We start from the raw sequence: 18,133 nt of genomic DNA, 5'->3' as shown, positions 1-18,133 counted from the left end.
AGGCTATATGGCGCTATTAACCCAAAACTCTATGTTCTTCGGGCTAGGTACATATCAGAATGTTTAAGGGAAAAACGCAAGAATTTATGTATATCCAGTAGTTAGAATAAATTTGTACTGATATATTTTACTTCTCTCTAATTGTTCTAAGCTCATCTGAGATTCATAAACCTATTTAAAAATAGTTTTATCTCATTGGATCAAATTTTTGTCCTATTTTTGGAACCCATATTTGCTTCTTCTTATATTAGTTATTTTTATTTCAAGATAGATCATAGTTTTCGTTTTGCTTGTTGGGATTTATGTGGCTCTAATGGCACATTTAAGGTGCAAACCAAACCATGATGCCATGAAACTTTCAAAAATTATGAATTAAGCCCAAAATTTTATGAAAGTAAAAGGTACCATTTATTTGATCCTACTCTTTTTTTTCAAAGAAGATAGCAACTTTGCCTTCGGCCACTGCTACCTTTGCTCGAGGTCCAGGGGGGCCAAGTGAGCCACCTTAAATATCCTAAAAGCCCATTTCATACCGAGGAGGTTGGGGTGGCTAGTCGTCATCCAACTCCACCTTAAGTGAGGTCTACTCTCTTTGTAGACCTTGCTCGAGGTCAAGGTGACGATTGCGAGCCCTCTCTCAGCCTTCCCTCAAAATCATAATCCCGATATTATGATTTATTTGGGAATGTAATGTGTTGTTGTTTCGTAAGTATATTGATAAATTAATGTATTGACTGAAATTAATTTTATTTAAATGCTAGCTTGATCTATCACAATATGTTTTTAGTGAATTTCAAATCCTTACAAAAACTATAAAAGTTTATGGACGAAGAGCGGAATTTGCCGTTGCACCGCATCCTCGTAGATGAAGTAATATATACTTTCTCGGAGGACACCTCGCGGACTTCTCATATGTTCTATAGAAGAGAACTTTCCAAACTTCCAAATGCCGGTGCTGACGACTGCGAAAAGTCAAACTCTCTATAACAAACTGGCCGGGTGGGTCCCAGCAGGTAGAGATCCCCCAATCACAGCCGTCCATCTCTCCTGACCCCACCGACTCCACCCCGCGCAACGACGTACGACCGAAACGGGAAATCTCCCCCTCCACAAAAAAAAAAAGGGCAAATAAACTAATTAAATATTTTAATAATCATTTTTAAAAAATCATCGCTGGCCTCGATCTTCTCCCCTCACATCTCTATATCTCTCTCTCTCTGTTATCCCACTTCCGACCTTCCACCACCAGCTCACACGCTAGCTTAGCGCCGGCGGTCACCGCTCTCCCCGGCGGCTCCCCTCTCCATGGCCTCAATCTCCGTCTTCCCACCGTCTCTCGCCGCCCCAGTCACACGGCTCCACCGGCTCCCCGTCCTGAGGCGCAATTCCTCGGCTCCCTACTCCCCCTGCCCGCCCTCCTGCTCGTACTCCGACGCCGCGAAGCCGCTGCTCCGATCACCCGTCCACTACTCTTGCTCGACCGCGCCGCTCGTCGGGAGAGTCGGCCGGCAGTGGAGGGAGGGGAACGCCTCGCTCCTTTCCTTCGGGATTAAGGTGAAGCCGGACGGCAAGGACGAGGCGTCCAGGAACGACGCGTCCCAGGCCCTGTCGGCAATGCTCCCGTTCGTCGTCGCGGCCACGGCGGTCGCCGCCCTCGCGCAGCCCGCGACCTTCACGTGGTGAGGGTCACTCCCCTGTGTCCCCGAGTCTCTCTTCACTTCCCTTCTTATTGACTTTTATATCGACAGACGCGTTGACCGTAGCTTAGCGATGCACGCAACGACCTTTAAAATGCTGCCTTTGATTCATTCTGCAAGTTTCGTATGTTGCCATAAAAAATTCAGGAAAAGTTCAGGTTTTTACTCTTTCGCTGATTATATAATTCGCCTTTCTCTGGTCGGAGAATACTATATAGTTCTTAATTCCGAAATTTTTTATGGTGTCGGGGCGGAGCAACTGAGGGGCCGGATCGTTGGATGGGGCTCTCTCTCAATCCCTATATACTTGTCGATGGCAATACTTACATTTTGATTATCATTAAATGATTTTCTCTAGTTGGATTGGAAGTGGCAGATGCTGATACTTTGGTTAGATGATGTTACAAAAGAATCTTCAACATGAAGTATGTGTTTTCTTCTTTGGGTTTGGCAGGGTGTCGAAGGAGCTCTATGCGCCGGCTCTTGGCGGGATAATGCTATCCATAGGAATCAAGCTCTCCCTTGATGACTTTGCTCTCGCCTTTAAAAGGTAAGAAGAAAGAACTCCCCAATACAAACGTTTAAGCGACCATCCCGGTTTTGAATAATGTTTTTCTTGAGTGAGTGACTCTCGTGTTCGTACTGTCAGGCCCGTCCCACTGTCGATTGGGTTCATTGCGCAGTACATGCTTAAGCCCGCACTGGGCGTGTTGGTGGCCCAGGTGTTCGGGATGTCCCAGTTGTTTTATGCTGGGTTTGTGCTCACTTCTTGTGTTGCCGGGGCCCAGTTATCGAGTTACGGGAGCTTCTTGAGTAAAGGAGACGTTGCTTTGAGCATTCTTCTCACCAGCTCCACCACGATTGCCTCCGTGCTCATCACGCCTCTTCTCACTGGGCTTCTGATTGGGTCTGTGGTGCCCGTGGATGCTTTCGCAATGTCCAAGTCAATAATGCAGGTTTGTGGCTATGGAGTGCATTGGATTTTAAAACATTCCAGTTTCTTATTTAGAGTCAAAGGGTGTTCCGTTGATTGCAATATGGGAGTACGTTCTAGATGGTAAGGTAATGAAGTTCAGATGATGTATTTGTATAATATTTCCATGCCAAATATATAAAAACAAATGTTTTGGCTTAACTGTGGGATTAAAAAAAACCTACTTATTTCTGTTTTTTCGTTTTCTTGGAAATCACACAATTAAGATCGGAGTGTCATATCACACTTGAAAAGATGATGAAGGCATGAAGAACTGCCTTGGTTTTCCATATCCCTGAAGCGAATGTTATAGTGTTCAAACATATTTTTGTGCGCATGAAAACAGAAAACTGCCATCAATCCTTGAAACTGGAAAGAAAAATGAAAAACAGTTCAAAATAACTTGGCATCCTCAGAAGGTTTCAGGTTCCTTGCTTGGCTTTGATCAGAGTCTTCTTTTTTGTTCCTCAGGTGGTTCTTGTTCCGGTCACGCTCGGTCTGGTTCTGAACACTTACGCAAAACCAGTAGTTTCAGTTCTTCAACCTATGATGCCATTTGTTGCCATGGTTTGCACTGCAATGTGTATAGGAAGTCCTCTCGCCATAAACCGCGCCCAAATTTTGTCCGCGGAAGGTCTCCGATTGGTCCTCCCTGTATTAACATTCCATGCTGTGGCCTTCACTGTAGGATATTGGATCTCGAAAATCCCTGCTTTAAGGTAAAAAATGATCCTGCATATAGTCATAAACTTCTTACTGACCTGTGTTCGAATTCCATATTGCGACCAGTCTGTAAGGAGCTTATCATGAAGAGCTCTTTCCATTTTAGTACCCGTGCTTTGGCTTGTCTGAGATTTATCTTTTACTTTCCAAAACAGGCAAGAAGAGGAGGTTAGCAGGACGATATCTTTATGTACGGGAATGCAGAGCTCGACGCTCGCTGGGCTTCTCGCGACCCAATTTCTTGGGACCACTCAGGCGGTCCCTGCAGCATGCTCAGTGGTTGCAATGGCAATCATGGGACTCTGTCTTGCTTCCTTCTGGGGCAGTGGGGCCCGGATCAAGGACTTACTTTCACTAGTCATCCCTGAGATCAGCCCCTCCATGGAAGCATAGTGGATGAATCAAGAACTCACTCGGGTGATATTGGAAACACTAATCCATTTGTTATTCGGAAGGTGAGGGATTGTACCACATAAATGATGTATAGGCAAATTTAATATTTTTCTCATGCCTCTGAGAGGAGGGCAGGGCGGAAAATGAGACCTCCCTGTACATAGTTTACCCGGAAGAGATTGATACGGGAAGCCACTTTGGATGCATAGGAAAGGAGAGGTGTGGAAGAAGTTTTGGTGACTCTCGGAAATTCACATTGTAAGTTCACACTACTTTGTAGGAACAGGAATATAAATTAGAAAGTACAGAATACAGATTATCACGCCATTGAAGTTTTGAGGAACTTTAAGTTTTTCGACATGTTCATGTTTTTGACATGCGACTCTCGCATACTGAAATTTAGCTGCGAGACCTGATTTTGTCTGAAATCAAATCCATATGCTCCTCCTTTTCGGATGACCATGCAAATGATTGTCCTTTGTCACACTGAGCACATTCCTCTGCATCGATCGTGTTGGGAAACACTTAAAGCTTTTGAAACTTCCGAGAAATGGTGGCACTCCTGTGGCCTTCCATCTTTGGATCCAAATTGCGAGCAACACCGAATTTCTTAAAATGCCTCCAGTCATAAAATCTTGTTGGATTGTGCAAGCTTTTCTCTAATTGTATGTTTGTGATCATTTGTCTTGGATTTATGCATTATTCCAAATGGATGCACGACATATTTCTAGAGGAAGCTTTTGCAAACTGAGAATGACTCCTAAAGGAAAGGAATCTTGCCGTATCTCTCCAATTATGTTGATCGTGAGTGACATTGATGTGCTTTGGATTTTAACAAATTTCACGAGACTATGAGCCGTTGATTAAACAGACCTTGCAAAAATGGTAAGGCATCGTTTGTTTCATCTAATCGGTTTAACTCGAGGAAAGTGTTCACTCTGTAATGGAAGTACTTCATGCTATGATACTTGGTTACTGCAGGGAAAGAAAGATGGCATTGACAGAACTAGAAGCAGCAGGACCCTTACTGAAGGAATACGAACAATGAGATCTCATATGTATCTCGTATTCGGTAATTATCATGTACTTTTCTAGATGACTGAAGATGAATTGAAAGGTTTGGAAATGATCGAACCCAAAGTTGAAGAAGGAAGTTCTTGATAGAAGCACGAAATCTGATTCGAAGGTGGAAACTAATCACATATGCAATCGCTCAAGCAAAACTTAATTCAGATATACTCATATTTCCTGCAAGTTGATAAGCAAACACTTATCTTTCCAAATCAATCCACAAAACTTTTGCGAAAGCTTTGAATTACCAATTTCTATTTTTACAACATTCCGTTCTCTGAAGAAGATGAATCGGACGCAGAGTCGTCTGTGGTCGAGTTTGAGGATGTCTCGCTGTCTGAAGTCGCAGAGGGCCTTTCGTCCACGGGATGTTGTAGGAACCAGTACATGATGCTTGCCGTCAACGTGAGGATCATCTTCTGATTCACCTGGTAAAACACGATTCCAATTAAAGCCGGCTAATCAGATACCGATTCAGAAGAATTCGTTCTCCAATTCACTCCTAAAGTTGGAAACAAATTGAAAAACTCATACATTCACTTGATGTAACAGAATGATCTCAAGATTTACCTCAGTTATATCCTCGGGAAGCAAAAAGATGGTACATCCGAGCTTCCTCGCGATACTGATGATGTAGGAGGCGTTCATCTTTTTCTCCTCATCTGCAGTGGTAACAATGTTGAAGCATAACAAATTAAGACAATTCTGATTGCAAGGTTATGAGGAGAATTACCGGTTCTTTTTTCTTTTTGTTTTTTTTTGGAGAAAAGATTTACCTGATACTCCTTTTGTAACAAGAGACCAGTTTACAACTCTGGGCTGAACAGCACTGAGAAGTTCCAAGAAGAAGATGCCATCGGACAAACTCTTGTCCTGTACAAGTAATGTATAATCACGGAATGATAAATCTCTGTTCTGAAACGCCGATCGTTTAAATAAACACAAGGCAAACATGGAAGGTTCATGCTTAAGGTAATTCTCCTGTTAAGAAAGAAAATACTATCCTGACTCTTATGCTTACACAAATCGGGACAACGAAATACTAATGCTTTGAAAAAAATGGAATCCTGGGATTAAGGAATTTAGGAACTGAGCTATGCTCTTATCAAAATATGGGAAGTGTAACCCTAATGATGTCCAATGAATAGAAAATACGGTACTGATAGAAAATATTGAAGATCGAACTTATGTCCTATTAATATTGCTTTAAGATTATCAGTTCATTGTCCTTCATCTGTGGATGGAGCATAAGGTGAGGTAATGATGTAACCATAAAGTGATTGGATTCCTAGCAGTGCTCACTGATCAGACACACACACACTATCTATGGTACCTTAAAGCTGTCCATGCGACTGTGACTTCCGTTATTTCGCACTTTGGTGTTGGCCCATTCCAATATGTCAGCATCACTAATTTCCTTCCCATGGGAATGGAATCTCAAGTTCTTGAGGAGTTGGAGGATGTTGAACCGCATCAGTTGCCACAAATAAGCTGAAAATTTTCCAATTTTTTTAAGGTTTGTTAGTTCTTGTAGAGAAAGAAAATCAAAATATAGGCAGGTTTTCATTAGAAGAGGCTTACCCAATATTAACTTTTTGTTCCCTTGCACTATGTCATTTCCGGCAACATTTACCAGGGAAAACTTCAACTGTTTTCCAATTTTCACGACCTGATTGCAGTTTTCTACTTTCTTAAATGGCATCTTAATGGGAGGCTTATTTGCAATCTTCCAGTTGACAATACCGGGTGACACCTTGTCAAGGGTTTCCAGTAATACCCACCTAACATAGAAAGAGTAATTTACATAAGCATGAAAAGTTTTGATCCTATGTTTTCAAGGTATGAAGGAACATTCTCATTTAAAAATAGGGTAAATTATATTGATAGTCCAAAAAGTTTTAATAATGTATCAGGTTGGTCCAAAAAGTTTTTTTTGCTACTTGATAGTACAAAATGTTTCAAAATTGTAACATGATAGTACAAACCGTCATCTTGCCATTGATGTCGTCAAGCCAACGCTGATGGTGTAAAACCGATTTTTGTAGGACGTTACATGATAGCGCAAAATGTTTGGAAGTTGTAACTTAATAGTACAAAATGTTTTACCTAACTTACATGATGGTGTCAAATTTACAGTCTTGTACAGGACGGCTTAACGGCATCAATGGCGAGATGACGGTTTGTACTATCATGTTACAACTTTAAAATATTTTGTACCATCAAGTAGCAAAAAAACTTTTTGGACCAACCCGATACATTATTAAAATTTTTTGAACCACCAGTATAATTAACCCTTAAAAATAAGAAACCAAGAAAACAGTTAGGGTATAAGCATTACCCATTTCTGACATCTTCAAACACGTTGTTGATATAAGTTGAATGTCCAAAGCTGTTAATCCAGAAGCGGAACGCTCTTTCTTCTCTTGATACTTGGGTGTCTTCCAGAGAAGCATCAAGAAAAGATATTTGCTTTGTTTGAGTTGACAGCCCATTCCTACAGTTAAAGGAATCAAAAGTTGTATAAATAGAGATATCACGGCAAATCCATTAGATATTAAAACGCTTGACACTCGTGATCATATCATCAACGGAATCAGACACACACAGTACGTGAATCTTAACATGCAAAGACAGTACTTAAATACTCATGAAAAACTTGGACTGGCCAGTAAATAGAGCAACTAGTTGTAGAGAATAAGAATGCATTTTGAACCTCTTTAGTAAATCGTATATAGTCCAAATTACATGATCTGAAAAATGGTTGTTCCATGGAAGTATAATGGTATTAGAAGGGAATATCTCATAAGCTGGAATAATGTCGATAATTGTGTACTATGCTGATAGACTGTTGCATCTACCACATCCATGTGATGATGATCATGGTATTAATATGGATAATGTTTTTGGAAGACACTGAGATGAGTGGGGATAATGTTTGCATCGAAGAGATATTGATAGCAGCTATTATAAGGCTCATATGGTCGATAATGAACACGAAAAACTCGCATAAGAAAATGTACGTGTACAACGCATGAGACTTATATAGTGGATTATGAGATTGAGCAGAGAAAGAATATCATTATATCAGTAGCGCCGGGAGACCTCATTTCTCTAAAATCTCTCTCACCTGTGCTGGAATATGTGCGCGACAAAAGCAAGATTAAGATTTGGCGACCCCTCCACTATGTCCTTTGCAGTTAGATATCTCTTGCAACCCATCCTGTCCGCATGTTGAAGGACTAACTTGGCTCTTCCCAGGGGATCTTTTACAGCAAATATGGATTTGTCCCCATGCTCTGGAGCGAGCACTTTTAAAAGGTAGGCATATGCCTCAGCATCCTGCAGATTTGAAATGTATATTTTCAGATGCTAACACCGTAAAAATATCAGTTCTAACCATCATTCACAGTCTCTGCTGATTTAGCTGCATGTATTGAAGTTAGAACTTAAGCAGATGACGAAAATGAGACAAGCTGCGGTGGTGCAATCTTCAAAGCACGTCCATAGCATGAAGCCAAACATAAGGCCAGATAAATAAGTGGGCAGAAAGGATGTACCTTAACATCAGATGAGAAGTTCGTGACTGTTTTCCTGTATTCTGATTTCTTTAACTGAAAATTCATCCATCTCAACAAGATCTTCTCTGGCGGTAGACTCATCAGCTCTTCCACATCCTGTAAATTTTCAATCAACAGAGTATTAGAGGTGCAAAGTTTTCTGCGCATCATGATTAAAGATGCAACTGAAGCTGGAGTAAGAGGAAGCATAAATTACCTTACTATCATCGACCAACTCCACCAACTGAGGTGTCTTCTTCAAGTTGAGATCAGCCAGTAATTGTATCTACAGAAAAAAAATACCGCCTTTATTACTCCTTATTCACAGTACATTAATAATAACAAGAACTGGGCAAAGAGGATGTTCCAAAAGTCATACCTTGATAATCTGAGAAATCACTCCAAGAACAAGATGCCGCTGTTCATGAAAACACAATACATTTTTTTTATGATGGTCGAAGAAAAAGGCAAAGCACAATTAGTTAATAAAGCATGAATGCATGTACGGAAAATAGCATGAATACATACCCTTCCTTCAATGAAGTCCTGGGTCCCTATATTCACGACAGTACATCCAATAGCCTTAGCAGAATTCAGACAGAGTGTGTGATTTTCGTTTCTTTCCCAAGGATTGAGTATCCTCTTAGTGTTGATTGCACGTTCGTCAATTGTCCCGGGAACTGCCACATTGATAAGCTTGCTGCAGGTACAACGAATTTCTTTCAGTATAAAAGGTTCATATATGAATTGAAGGGAAGAGCATATATTTGCAGAAATCAAAGTTACATTACCAGAGAAGAACACCGTCCTTGGCAATTTCAAACAGATCATTTGTTGACGGATCTATCGGAAGATACTTCTTTAAGAACTCATCATCCTTAAGGTAGTTGTTTATGTGCTCAACATAAGATGCCTTCTCTGATTCGCTGATCGTGTGCAGCAACGTAGTCGTAGCAGCTTTAAGAAATGAAAACGAATCTTTGGCGCCGCTACCCCTTCTGGAAGTTGCTTGTGCTTGTAACTTTAAGTAGACCTGTCATTGGTGAAATACCATATTGTTACTTGAAAACCGTGGAAAAGGAAGATAAAATATGGAAATTTCCCTCATCGTATAGTGCCTTTCTCGACCTTCTCCAGCAGGCGGCAGGCCATATTCGATTGATCAATTTATGTAATCAGAGAGTTGCTAATTCCGGGAGAAACGAAAATGCAGATTAATTAGTTTTCGAATTGTTATTCGATTAGAAAGTTAGGACCAACAAAGCAAATCTTTTATGAGTCTTTTAAAAAGAGAAATTTTACACATTTTTAGAAAGTTTTAGTATATTCCCAGCAATCTGTCGGGTCATAGTAACCGTTGCAAAGTAGACTGATGTATCAGATAGATTCACAACAAAAGTTAACGAGGATTTCGTTAAGCTGAAACGGTTCGGCACGGAATGATCAATGAATTGTGACTTACCCTCAGAAAGGACTCAAAATCAACCTCATCGTCCATGTTTTGATACATATCCTGGATGATCAGTTCTCTCTCTTCTTCAGTCAGAATCTCGCCGATAACTTTCAATCTGGACATCTTGGACGGCAAGTCTCCGAGCGTAAGCTTCCCAGACTCCCTCCTCATGCTCATGAACTGCCAAAGGAAAGGGATATCACACCATTATACGTACAAGCAGAGCATATCGAATCCGTGATTTCGTGAAATGATTAGGAACAGGACCAAATCTGTACTTCTCCAAAAACCGATGATTCGCACCGAGAAAAGTGCCTTTCGACATATCATCAGAGGTCAAACCGATGCGTGCTTAAACTTAGCAAACGCTCATGGTCCATAGCCATAAAGAACAGAGGATCGGAATTTAAGCACTTATCGCACACGAGAAACTTCCCGATGGACCGAAAACTGACTGAAGTCGGGATATTGGATCGGTCTGAATCGATATCGAGCTATGAAACAGAGAGCGGGAGGATGCGGACGGCAAACGAGCTTACTTGAGTCTTCAAGCTGCGGAGCTCGACTTGAGTGAACTGGTTCTGGAGCCATGGATCCGACACGAGAATTCCGACGTATCCCGACATCTCCGGCGGCCCGATCTTAGCTCAGCTACGAACTTGAGCTGGAAGGCAGCAAGTATGGTGTTAATACCCCAGTGAACGATCACACGCACCCTCTCCTAATGGAGTGTGAGTGTGATCGTCTCTCTACGCACCGATCGGAGCGCTCCGATGCAATACCTCTTCTCTTCCTCCTCCTCTTCTTCTTCTTCTTCTTCTTCTTCTTCTTCAGCTCAGCTCAGCTCAACGAGTTTAGAGAGAGAGAGAGAGAGAGAGAGAGAGCGAAGGCCTGGCCAAACACTAGGGACGTTGCGGAGCTGTCAGTGCTCAAAGCTGGTCCGAGAATTCAAATTATACCGAGACTGTCCTCTCGTTCTACATGCTGCCGGGCTCATGCGCTCATAGGGAAAAGCATGTGGGTCCCGCAGATTTCCCTTAACATGCGGTGCATGCGCCCGGGCTAAGGCAGACTTGACTTGTCTTCCCCTCTCTTGGCCGGATGGTGAGCACTGTTTGCTCCTGAGGACGGGTCCACCGTGCTCCCTATTAATCTTTTCGCATATGACTAATTTGTCCTCCACCACTTGGCTTTTTCTTTTTTTGTAAGCTCATTAATTAATAAATGGAAGTAATTCCGGGAGGTGGAAAACGAAAAAAGAAAAATTGTTAGAAATATTGTCTCTCGATTTCAAGAAATCAGGTTTTAAAGGTTATTCTCACTTAAGTGAGCTTCCTGAGATTTGAACTAACGGCTTATTGGATCGATATAGCTTATTAACCAACGGCTTGTTGTAAAAAAGATAGAAAGGTGAAGAATAAATAGATAATTAGTCGACGAAACTTTTCATTTGGTGATATGGTGGATTAGAGTCACAACCCATTGCAATTGCTAATAAGACCTCTATATATTTCTTTCTCGATTCGACTAACATGTTTTTAATCATTCTGCACAATTTCTCACAGTAGAATGAATAAATGACAAACACAATTTCTAGTGAAGTATCTATCTATAATTCCTGCAAGAATTTTCAAAACAAATGCAAACTTTTGGTTAACGATTAACACATAAATTTAGAATTTTTAGGTAAATGTCAAGGAGATCTTATTATGAATTAAACCATAAAATAAGTTAAAACATGAATTTAACACAGTTTGAACTTACAAGTTGGAGCTATTAAACACTCCCTAAACTCAAGTAAATTTAATTTGCTTGCTTATAATGAATGCAAATGTGACATCATATTAATGTAATATGGAATAACGAGAATGTGACTCAACGATAAATTAAACTTTCAGTGGACAAACTTTATCGGGAAAGCAAGAATCCAAAGTTCAATGGAAACACCTCATAGCTAAAACTAAGTTGCAACTTGTACATAATTAGTCTCAACTAATAGGTTAATGATACCCGTAATTTTATCGAAAATGTAACGTTAGATGGTCAATGAATTATTATCCAACTTCACGAGAGGGGAAGGGGCCTGTTTGTTAATTGAAGAGGTGGGAGCGAGGGGGGCAATTATGGGAAGGCAGGCGGAGCAGATGATTTGTAGGGGGCGTTTTATTCAAATGATGAGTCCCACGTGAGAGGGAAGCTTTTGCGTGACTTTTAAAAAGTCGGATAAGCCCCAACGGCTATGTGACGTCCTCCGACCCAACCCAAGCCAAGTCTTTCATGACAAACAGAAAGAATTAAAAAAAAATTCATTTTTTTCCCAAAACTATCGAGCTCTCTCAGCCAGATCTCATTTCAATGTTGGGAAAATTCTATTTAAAAAATTATTCTTCATTTCTTAAGAAATAAAAAAGAAGAAGATAAAATGCACTATAGAGAAAATACTTTCTCTAAAAATTAAGTCGGTGTTTGGTATGACAAGCCAGATTGTTAAGAACATGGACGGACCGAGAGTTTGGGGTTAAGGGGGTGAGATTGTAGAGGGGGCGAATAGAAGGTGTTTTTCCCGATGATGGACGGCTATAATTATAAATTTTCTCCAAATTTGAAGACTAATATATAAACTTTCTTATGCGGCTATGCTGTCAAAATTTTAGGAGGGTGACTATTCCTGTCAGTTCCCCTAACCCCAATTGGTCCATCCCTAGTTGAGAAAATAGATTATGTTGAGAGGCAAAGAAAAGCACTTCCCACGCCGCCCAAGAAGGACATAAATCCCGAGTTTATATAAGACCTGTATAACATTATTTATCAGTTGTAATCTTTGAGAAGGTGATGGTGCAGACCTATATATACAGTTCCATAGAAATTTTAAGATTAAGATGGTACAATAGCAATCGCCCAACCTTGTGGTTAATCATTGAGGAGGGGTGTTTAAAGACACATAACACGCAACATAAATCTCAGATATATGGGTATTTTGGTATTATTATTTATCAACTCGAGCACAATGAAATTTTAAGAGATTGCGATCGACTTTACAGTGACTAGGTACAAGTTCGCGCATTGTGCAAGTTCGATTATATATTTATTACTTTATATATTTTATTATTATTTTTGTAAAACTTTTAATACATTCGTGAATTAAGAAAATCTTTCAATTTAAAAATTTTAACATTCATTTATGATTTTTAACATAATTTAAATGTTATAATTCTGTTAAGAAAATATCAATAAAATCTAAATTGTGAATTATCAAAATAGAGCTTCCATGTATTGCACGGAATTTTTTATAACTTTCATGTGGGTTTGAAATAAATAATATGTTTATGTAATATATGAACGAAATATTTCATTGCAACAATTGAATGATACAAAAAAATGTTATTCTTATATATATATATATATATATATAGTACTTTTTTCATGAAAGGAAAAGCTATTGGAAAAAGAGAAAGGGAATCCAATCAAATTGAGAACAAAAAAATTACAATGATAAGAAAAATTAATTTGATTCATATGAGATTATATTATCAATAAAACATTACTAAAAGCCCACACTATAGAAAAATATACAATGTACACACGATGTGAATAAAAAAGTATAATAGAAATATTTATCATTTAAAATTAAATGAAAAATATATAGGAGCATACTGATCGTGAAAGAAACATGTCGAGATAAGGCGGAGAAAGAAATAAAAGTAGAAAAAAAATAGTCTGTATACAATAAATTTTCTCATGCTTTATTTATTCAACATGTAATACATTAGATTTCAAAAAACATTTCATATTTCAAGAAAAAATTTAAAATTATTGGGAGAATTTTTAATTTTTTGAAAAGATTTTAATTATATACTTATATATACAGAATATATAGACGAAGTATCTAAAATTCATTACCAGTATGTACAAAAACCAATCAAATTCATTTAATATGGATTTATACGTACATGAATCTTTTTATGAATTTATTATTCTTTTCAATTGAAAGGTCATGCGATGATGAGTTAAGGGTTGCCAAATGAGAAATTTTCACTTGAAAGTCATGCAAACGATGATGCAAAAGTTGTCAAATGGAAATCCCACACGTTTTGTGCAAATGAAAATTATAAAACTGAAGCGCTTCAATTTTATACAACATCGGTGTTGTATTATAAAGTTTGGTTAGGTTATTTATTATATGTTAGATACCATACATTAATTATAGGAGTGCTTTTCAACTAGGTCCATAAACCACTTTCCATTTTTTTCAATAAAATGAATGAAACCCTAGAGGCCTAGTCACCCTGCAATCAGTTACACGACGATCCAATATGTCAAAGACAATTCGTATGCATCCAAGAGATTCAAACAACCCATCTTTCACGTCGTACCATTTCAGCTCGTTACATGCTAAAAACATTTGCAATCAAGTCATACGATGACCCATCATGATGAAAGACAATTCATATGCATCCAAGCGAATCAAACCTGTGCATATATCTTTCGAACATGTCGTTCTAGCACGGTATGTCTCGGTGCAAAACATATATGTAAATTATTGATCATTTCTTGCCACATGACATGAGAAACAGGTAAAAGTGTTCTTCGTCCTGCAACGTACGGAGAACAAAATTTTCCAAGTTTGATAATGGAAGAACCAAAACCAGATGGACGATGCCATCGATAATATTTAACAATGGAACTTTCGCCTTGCCTTGCCATAATATTAGCGAGGAAGGCATTATAGTGTAACCATGTGGAAAAGGGTACTATGTCGAAATAATTATTTTCTTCTTTGATTAACAAATAACTATTACAGTCAAAAAAGAGGAAGGAGAGATCTTGCAAAACGGTAAGATTGTCATAATGCTAAACTTAAAGCGGATGAACAGTGAGAGTTTTGTGCCTCTTATTTAGTTTTACTATTTTTATTCTTGTATTCGGCCATTAGGCTCCTTTATAACCGAAAAAAAAAAACAAGAAGAAGAAGAAGAGAAGCTCATAAACAGGGATGGACGATGGGGGCTGGGGTGACAGACTTCCCTTACAATTTCCACAGCTTAAGGAAATTTACATATTGTTCTTGAATTTTGATGAAATTTTTATATTCACCCCTAACTCAGATAAATTATATCTAACTATTCGGCCCCTTTAAGATTTCGCTCCCCAAGTCCAAATATTGGGTCCGGACACGTTGCCACGTGAGAGTTAGTGTTGAAATATGTTGTCTCACACGGAAAAATTAAGAAAGAAATTACAAGTTTATATTAAATATGGATCCAACAACTTAATAGCTTGAGTTTTGAAGTAGAAGTAAGCACATATTCGTATAAGTCTGATGAAATTTTGACACTGTTCCTGCTCGTAAGCAATCTTGCAAGCTCTCGATCCATCGAGATCTACAATTAAGTGATCAATAGTAATTATTACTTCTAATGCAACACATTAATTAACTTTATCTTCGCGCTTGTAGCTGCTGTTCTTCACATGGAATCACGAGGTCCAAAAACTAGCTAGATAGTATCGGGATGGTATTGGCCTATTGGACAAATGAGAATTCAAAGACTAATACTACTACGTACTACGCATGCAATTGTGGGCCTAAATGGTACATAAGAGATGTGTATCATTCGATAACAACTTACCAGGGGTTTAGTATGGTACGTCAGTGACATTTGCCATCGACCTAGAACCATTGAACCAACAAAATAAGTATATTCTATTATCTCATAAATAGGATTTTTTTTTATGGTCAAATATTTTTCCATTTTATTTTCTTTATAGGTCCACGCGTCTCTCTTGTAAACGGGAGAAAAAAGGCGTACCTCGCCGAAGAGCCAACAAAGACATGCTTAAAACAGGCTGTGATACATAATCGAACATATATGCTTTAGAGTTTGAGGATGTATGTCCCTCTCAATTTTGGCAATTGAAAACAAAGAAAAGAAGAACAAACACTCTTCATTATAGCAAAATGTCGAGATCTCGTTTTAAAGGATAATAGAGCTCAAAGGATTGCTGTGTTTGGTGAAGTGGACAATCGAACATAAAGAAAATTCCAAGTCCTGATGGCCTCGGAACAATTAAAGCTGAGGAAGTGTGCCAACCAGAAGAAAAGCAGATTAGGAATTGCATCAAATCAACTTTATCCGACAAGTATTGAAGGGAACAACATAGTTTTATCGAGCTATATATATATATATGTCCTGACAATGAGATGCGATGTAATTGATAAAATGCACTCTATGTAAGCAGACTTACTTGTTATGCAAAACTTATTGCAAGTATCTTATAGACATGACCAAGTCGATGCCCAAGCATATTACTCAAAGCAGTAGGCTGAAACACACCCCTGATCTCACCCCAAAAAAAAAATCATTTCTAAAATTATAACCATCAAAACTTTAGTAAAGGGAGAACTTCTTTTACTTGGTGGTGGAACTTCGAAACTTCCAAAGACCAAGAACAACCGAAACTCACGGTTGTTTCTGAATCCTATGCGCATTTATGGAAAGTTTAGTACGGCGATTGAATCTTGTATATACAGAAAGTAACTCTGATCCGTCGTTACACTCCTGTATAAACTAAGAAGGCCAGAGATCTTACACAATAATCGAGCGAGCTAGAAGAGAGCCGTCGATCGACCCTAAAGCATGAGATTTAGGTTTCATGCAATGCTTTTGTTTTGAGATTTTGGGAAGAAAATTGACATCTTACTCGTAAAGATGGGAAAGGGGAGTTTGTGTGTATACATCTCTTTTCTTGATAACAAGTTGATGGCATGGGGAAGAATAGGTTGCATGTGATGGAGGGCCCAATAGAGAAAAGAGGATGAAGGAAAGGAAGGGAAAAGTTTATATTGTGAAAGAGAAGGAAGTGATTTCTCTCTATCAATAATGGGGATGGTATAGGTCCTTCTTTATGTGCTCAAAGTCCCACACACTCATCACCTAAAACCTTTCCGACTCGGTTGAATAATAATGACTTGGTCCGGCATCGGCTCTCATTTTTCAGTATGTAGTTGTCGTTGCATACTGTTAAATATATAGCAGGATCGGTTTAGTAACTCTTTTGAACTATGCAGTTTGATCAATTATCAGAACTGTAGTCATACAACTGATAAGTTTGTTATTGATTGAAATATCCAACGTTCAACTATCGGGTATGAATATCTAGCTAATTAGGCACTTCACAATTAAATTCATACATTGAGAATAAATAATATTTGAGAGTAAAACTTTTTCCACCTGTTGACGCTTGATAATATGTGTCGTAAATGCGTGTTCAAATAATTGGAGGTTATGAACCAACTTCCACACGTGAAATTCATGCATGAGACCATCTATATATATATATATATTATATGTCATATGTTTTCAGTTAATTAGTTGTAGGTTTTTCCGTTTAATAGAGGCCTAACTGCATTAGCCTCCAAAAGAATTTGGTTCATCTCCTTTTCTAAATTGTTTTCCCACTTTCTTCATCTCATTGATCGATTATGCCCATTCAGATTATATATATATATATATATATATACATATATCATGATAAAGATTGCGAATTCCCAGCCTGTCACTGTATTTGCATAGGAAATTAAAAGGAAAAAATGATGAACACTTGACTGCTAGTTTTTCTTTCTTAGTCGAATAAGGGTCTTTTATGTACAGTCAAACTCGACATAGGTCCTAACTTACCCAAAGTATATCTTTTGAGAGCAAGCCATCCCAATTTTCATTATTAATGCATATATGGTTATGACTGATATTCGAGAATGGAAAAAGAATTGTATTGCAAATTGTAACAGATACATACGGTCTTTTCGTTCCATTTACTCATAACGAACACACAATAAATAAATAAAAAACTTGTTTTGATCGTAATTATCGGTCGGTGCTCTCTCAATACCTTTTAAATTTCCTTTGTTTATATATGTAAAATCGTGAAGAACAATGATGCCCGATCCAAGTAGCCTTGTGAGGGGATTTTTATTTTATTAAAGTTGTTCTTTTGGGAAAAGCTATATGAACAAATATGGGAAGAATTGGAACGCCTTTTTTATCATTGAATATGAAGCAATCCTTGCTGGTTTTCCTTCTACTTCTCCCAACATGCATATCAATATATGTAAGGAATTTCATGGGGATCCATGGAAAAAAGAAAGGCATAAGATCTCTAAAGATGGTGATATTTTGTTATCATCAATCATCGATCGTAAAACTGAAATGCTTGATCAAATCTTTCAACAATCAATCTTTAGGAGAAATATCTGTGAGTAATACACAGC

At 38.4% G+C, this 18,133-nt stretch overlaps 2 protein-coding genes across 4 annotated transcripts; one reads left to right on the top strand and one right to left on the bottom strand.

Moving 5' to 3' along the window:
• The first annotated feature begins 1,161 nt into the window (after positions 1–1,161).
• On the top strand, positions 1,162–4,939 carry LOC116188012 (probable sodium/metabolite cotransporter BASS3, chloroplastic). 3 transcript variants are annotated; one of them, XR_004152176.1, is made up of 7 exons: positions 1,162–1,679; positions 2,152–2,247; positions 2,347–2,653; positions 3,142–3,389; positions 3,549–4,044; positions 4,518–4,671; positions 4,768–4,939. XR_004152176.1 is itself a non-coding variant. In XM_031517110.1 (5 exons), the coding sequence occupies exons 1-5, from the start codon at positions 1,306–1,308 to the stop codon at positions 3,784–3,786; spliced, it is 1,263 nt and encodes a 420-aa protein (XP_031372970.1). In that variant the 5' UTR covers positions 1,162–1,305; the 3' UTR covers positions 3,787–4,161. The 3 variants fall into 3 exon arrangements, 1 of the variants encoding a protein (XP_031372970.1); XR_004152177.1 differs by lacking the exon at positions 4,518–4,671; XM_031517110.1 differs by lacking the exons at positions 4,518–4,671; positions 4,768–4,939 and having other exon boundaries at positions 3,549–4,161.
• A 41-nt stretch (positions 4,940–4,980) lies between these two features.
• LOC116188011 (fimbrin-2) lies at positions 4,981–10,784 on the bottom strand. The gene is made up of 14 exons (XM_031517109.1): positions 10,407–10,784; positions 9,877–10,047; positions 9,206–9,447; positions 8,943–9,114; positions 8,794–8,832; positions 8,632–8,700; positions 8,415–8,531; positions 7,985–8,196; positions 7,196–7,351; positions 6,439–6,638; positions 6,191–6,348; positions 5,634–5,730; positions 5,428–5,519; positions 4,981–5,285 (listed from the first exon to the last, which is right to left on the bottom strand). The coding sequence occupies exons 1-14, from the start codon at positions 10,491–10,493 to the stop codon at positions 5,118–5,120; spliced, it is 1,980 nt and encodes a 659-aa protein (XP_031372969.1). The 5' UTR covers positions 10,494–10,784; the 3' UTR covers positions 4,981–5,117.
• Between the last annotated feature and the right edge of the window lie 7,349 nt (positions 10,785–18,133).

This window comes from Punica granatum, chromosome 8 (assembly GCF_007655135.1).
Source record: "Punica granatum isolate Tunisia-2019 chromosome 8, ASM765513v2, whole genome shotgun sequence".
In the NCBI taxonomy this organism is placed as follows: Eukaryota; Viridiplantae; Streptophyta; class Magnoliopsida; order Myrtales; family Lythraceae; genus Punica; species Punica granatum.
This window is presented reverse-complemented; position numbering and strand designations above follow the sequence as displayed.

Excerpts from the sequence above, each read along its gene's own strand:
- LOC116188012 (XM_031517110.1), top strand. The coding sequence starts at position 1,306 with ATGGCCTCAATCTCCGTCTTCCCACCGTCTCTCGCCGCCCCAGTCACA. Across the intron at positions 2,248-2,346 it reads TTTGCTCTCGCCTTTAAAAG|GCCCGTCCCACTGTCGATTG; the intron begins GTAAGAAGAAAG and ends TCGTACTGTCAG. Across the intron at positions 2,654-3,141 it reads TGTCCAAGTCAATAATGCAG|GTGGTTCTTGTTCCGGTCAC; the intron begins GTTTGTGGCTAT and ends TTTGTTCCTCAG.
- LOC116188011 (XM_031517109.1), bottom strand. The coding sequence starts at position 10,493 with ATGTCGGGATACGTCGGAATTCTCGTGTCGGATCCATGGCTCCAGAAC. Across the intron at positions 9,448-9,876 it reads ATTTTGAGTCCTTTCTGAGG|GTCTACTTAAAGTTACAAGC; the intron begins GTAAGTCACAAT and ends CACCAATGACAG. Across the intron at positions 6,349-6,438 it reads GAACAAAAAGTTAATATTGG|CTTATTTGTGGCAACTGATG; the intron begins GTAAGCCTCTTC and ends GAAAATTTTCAG.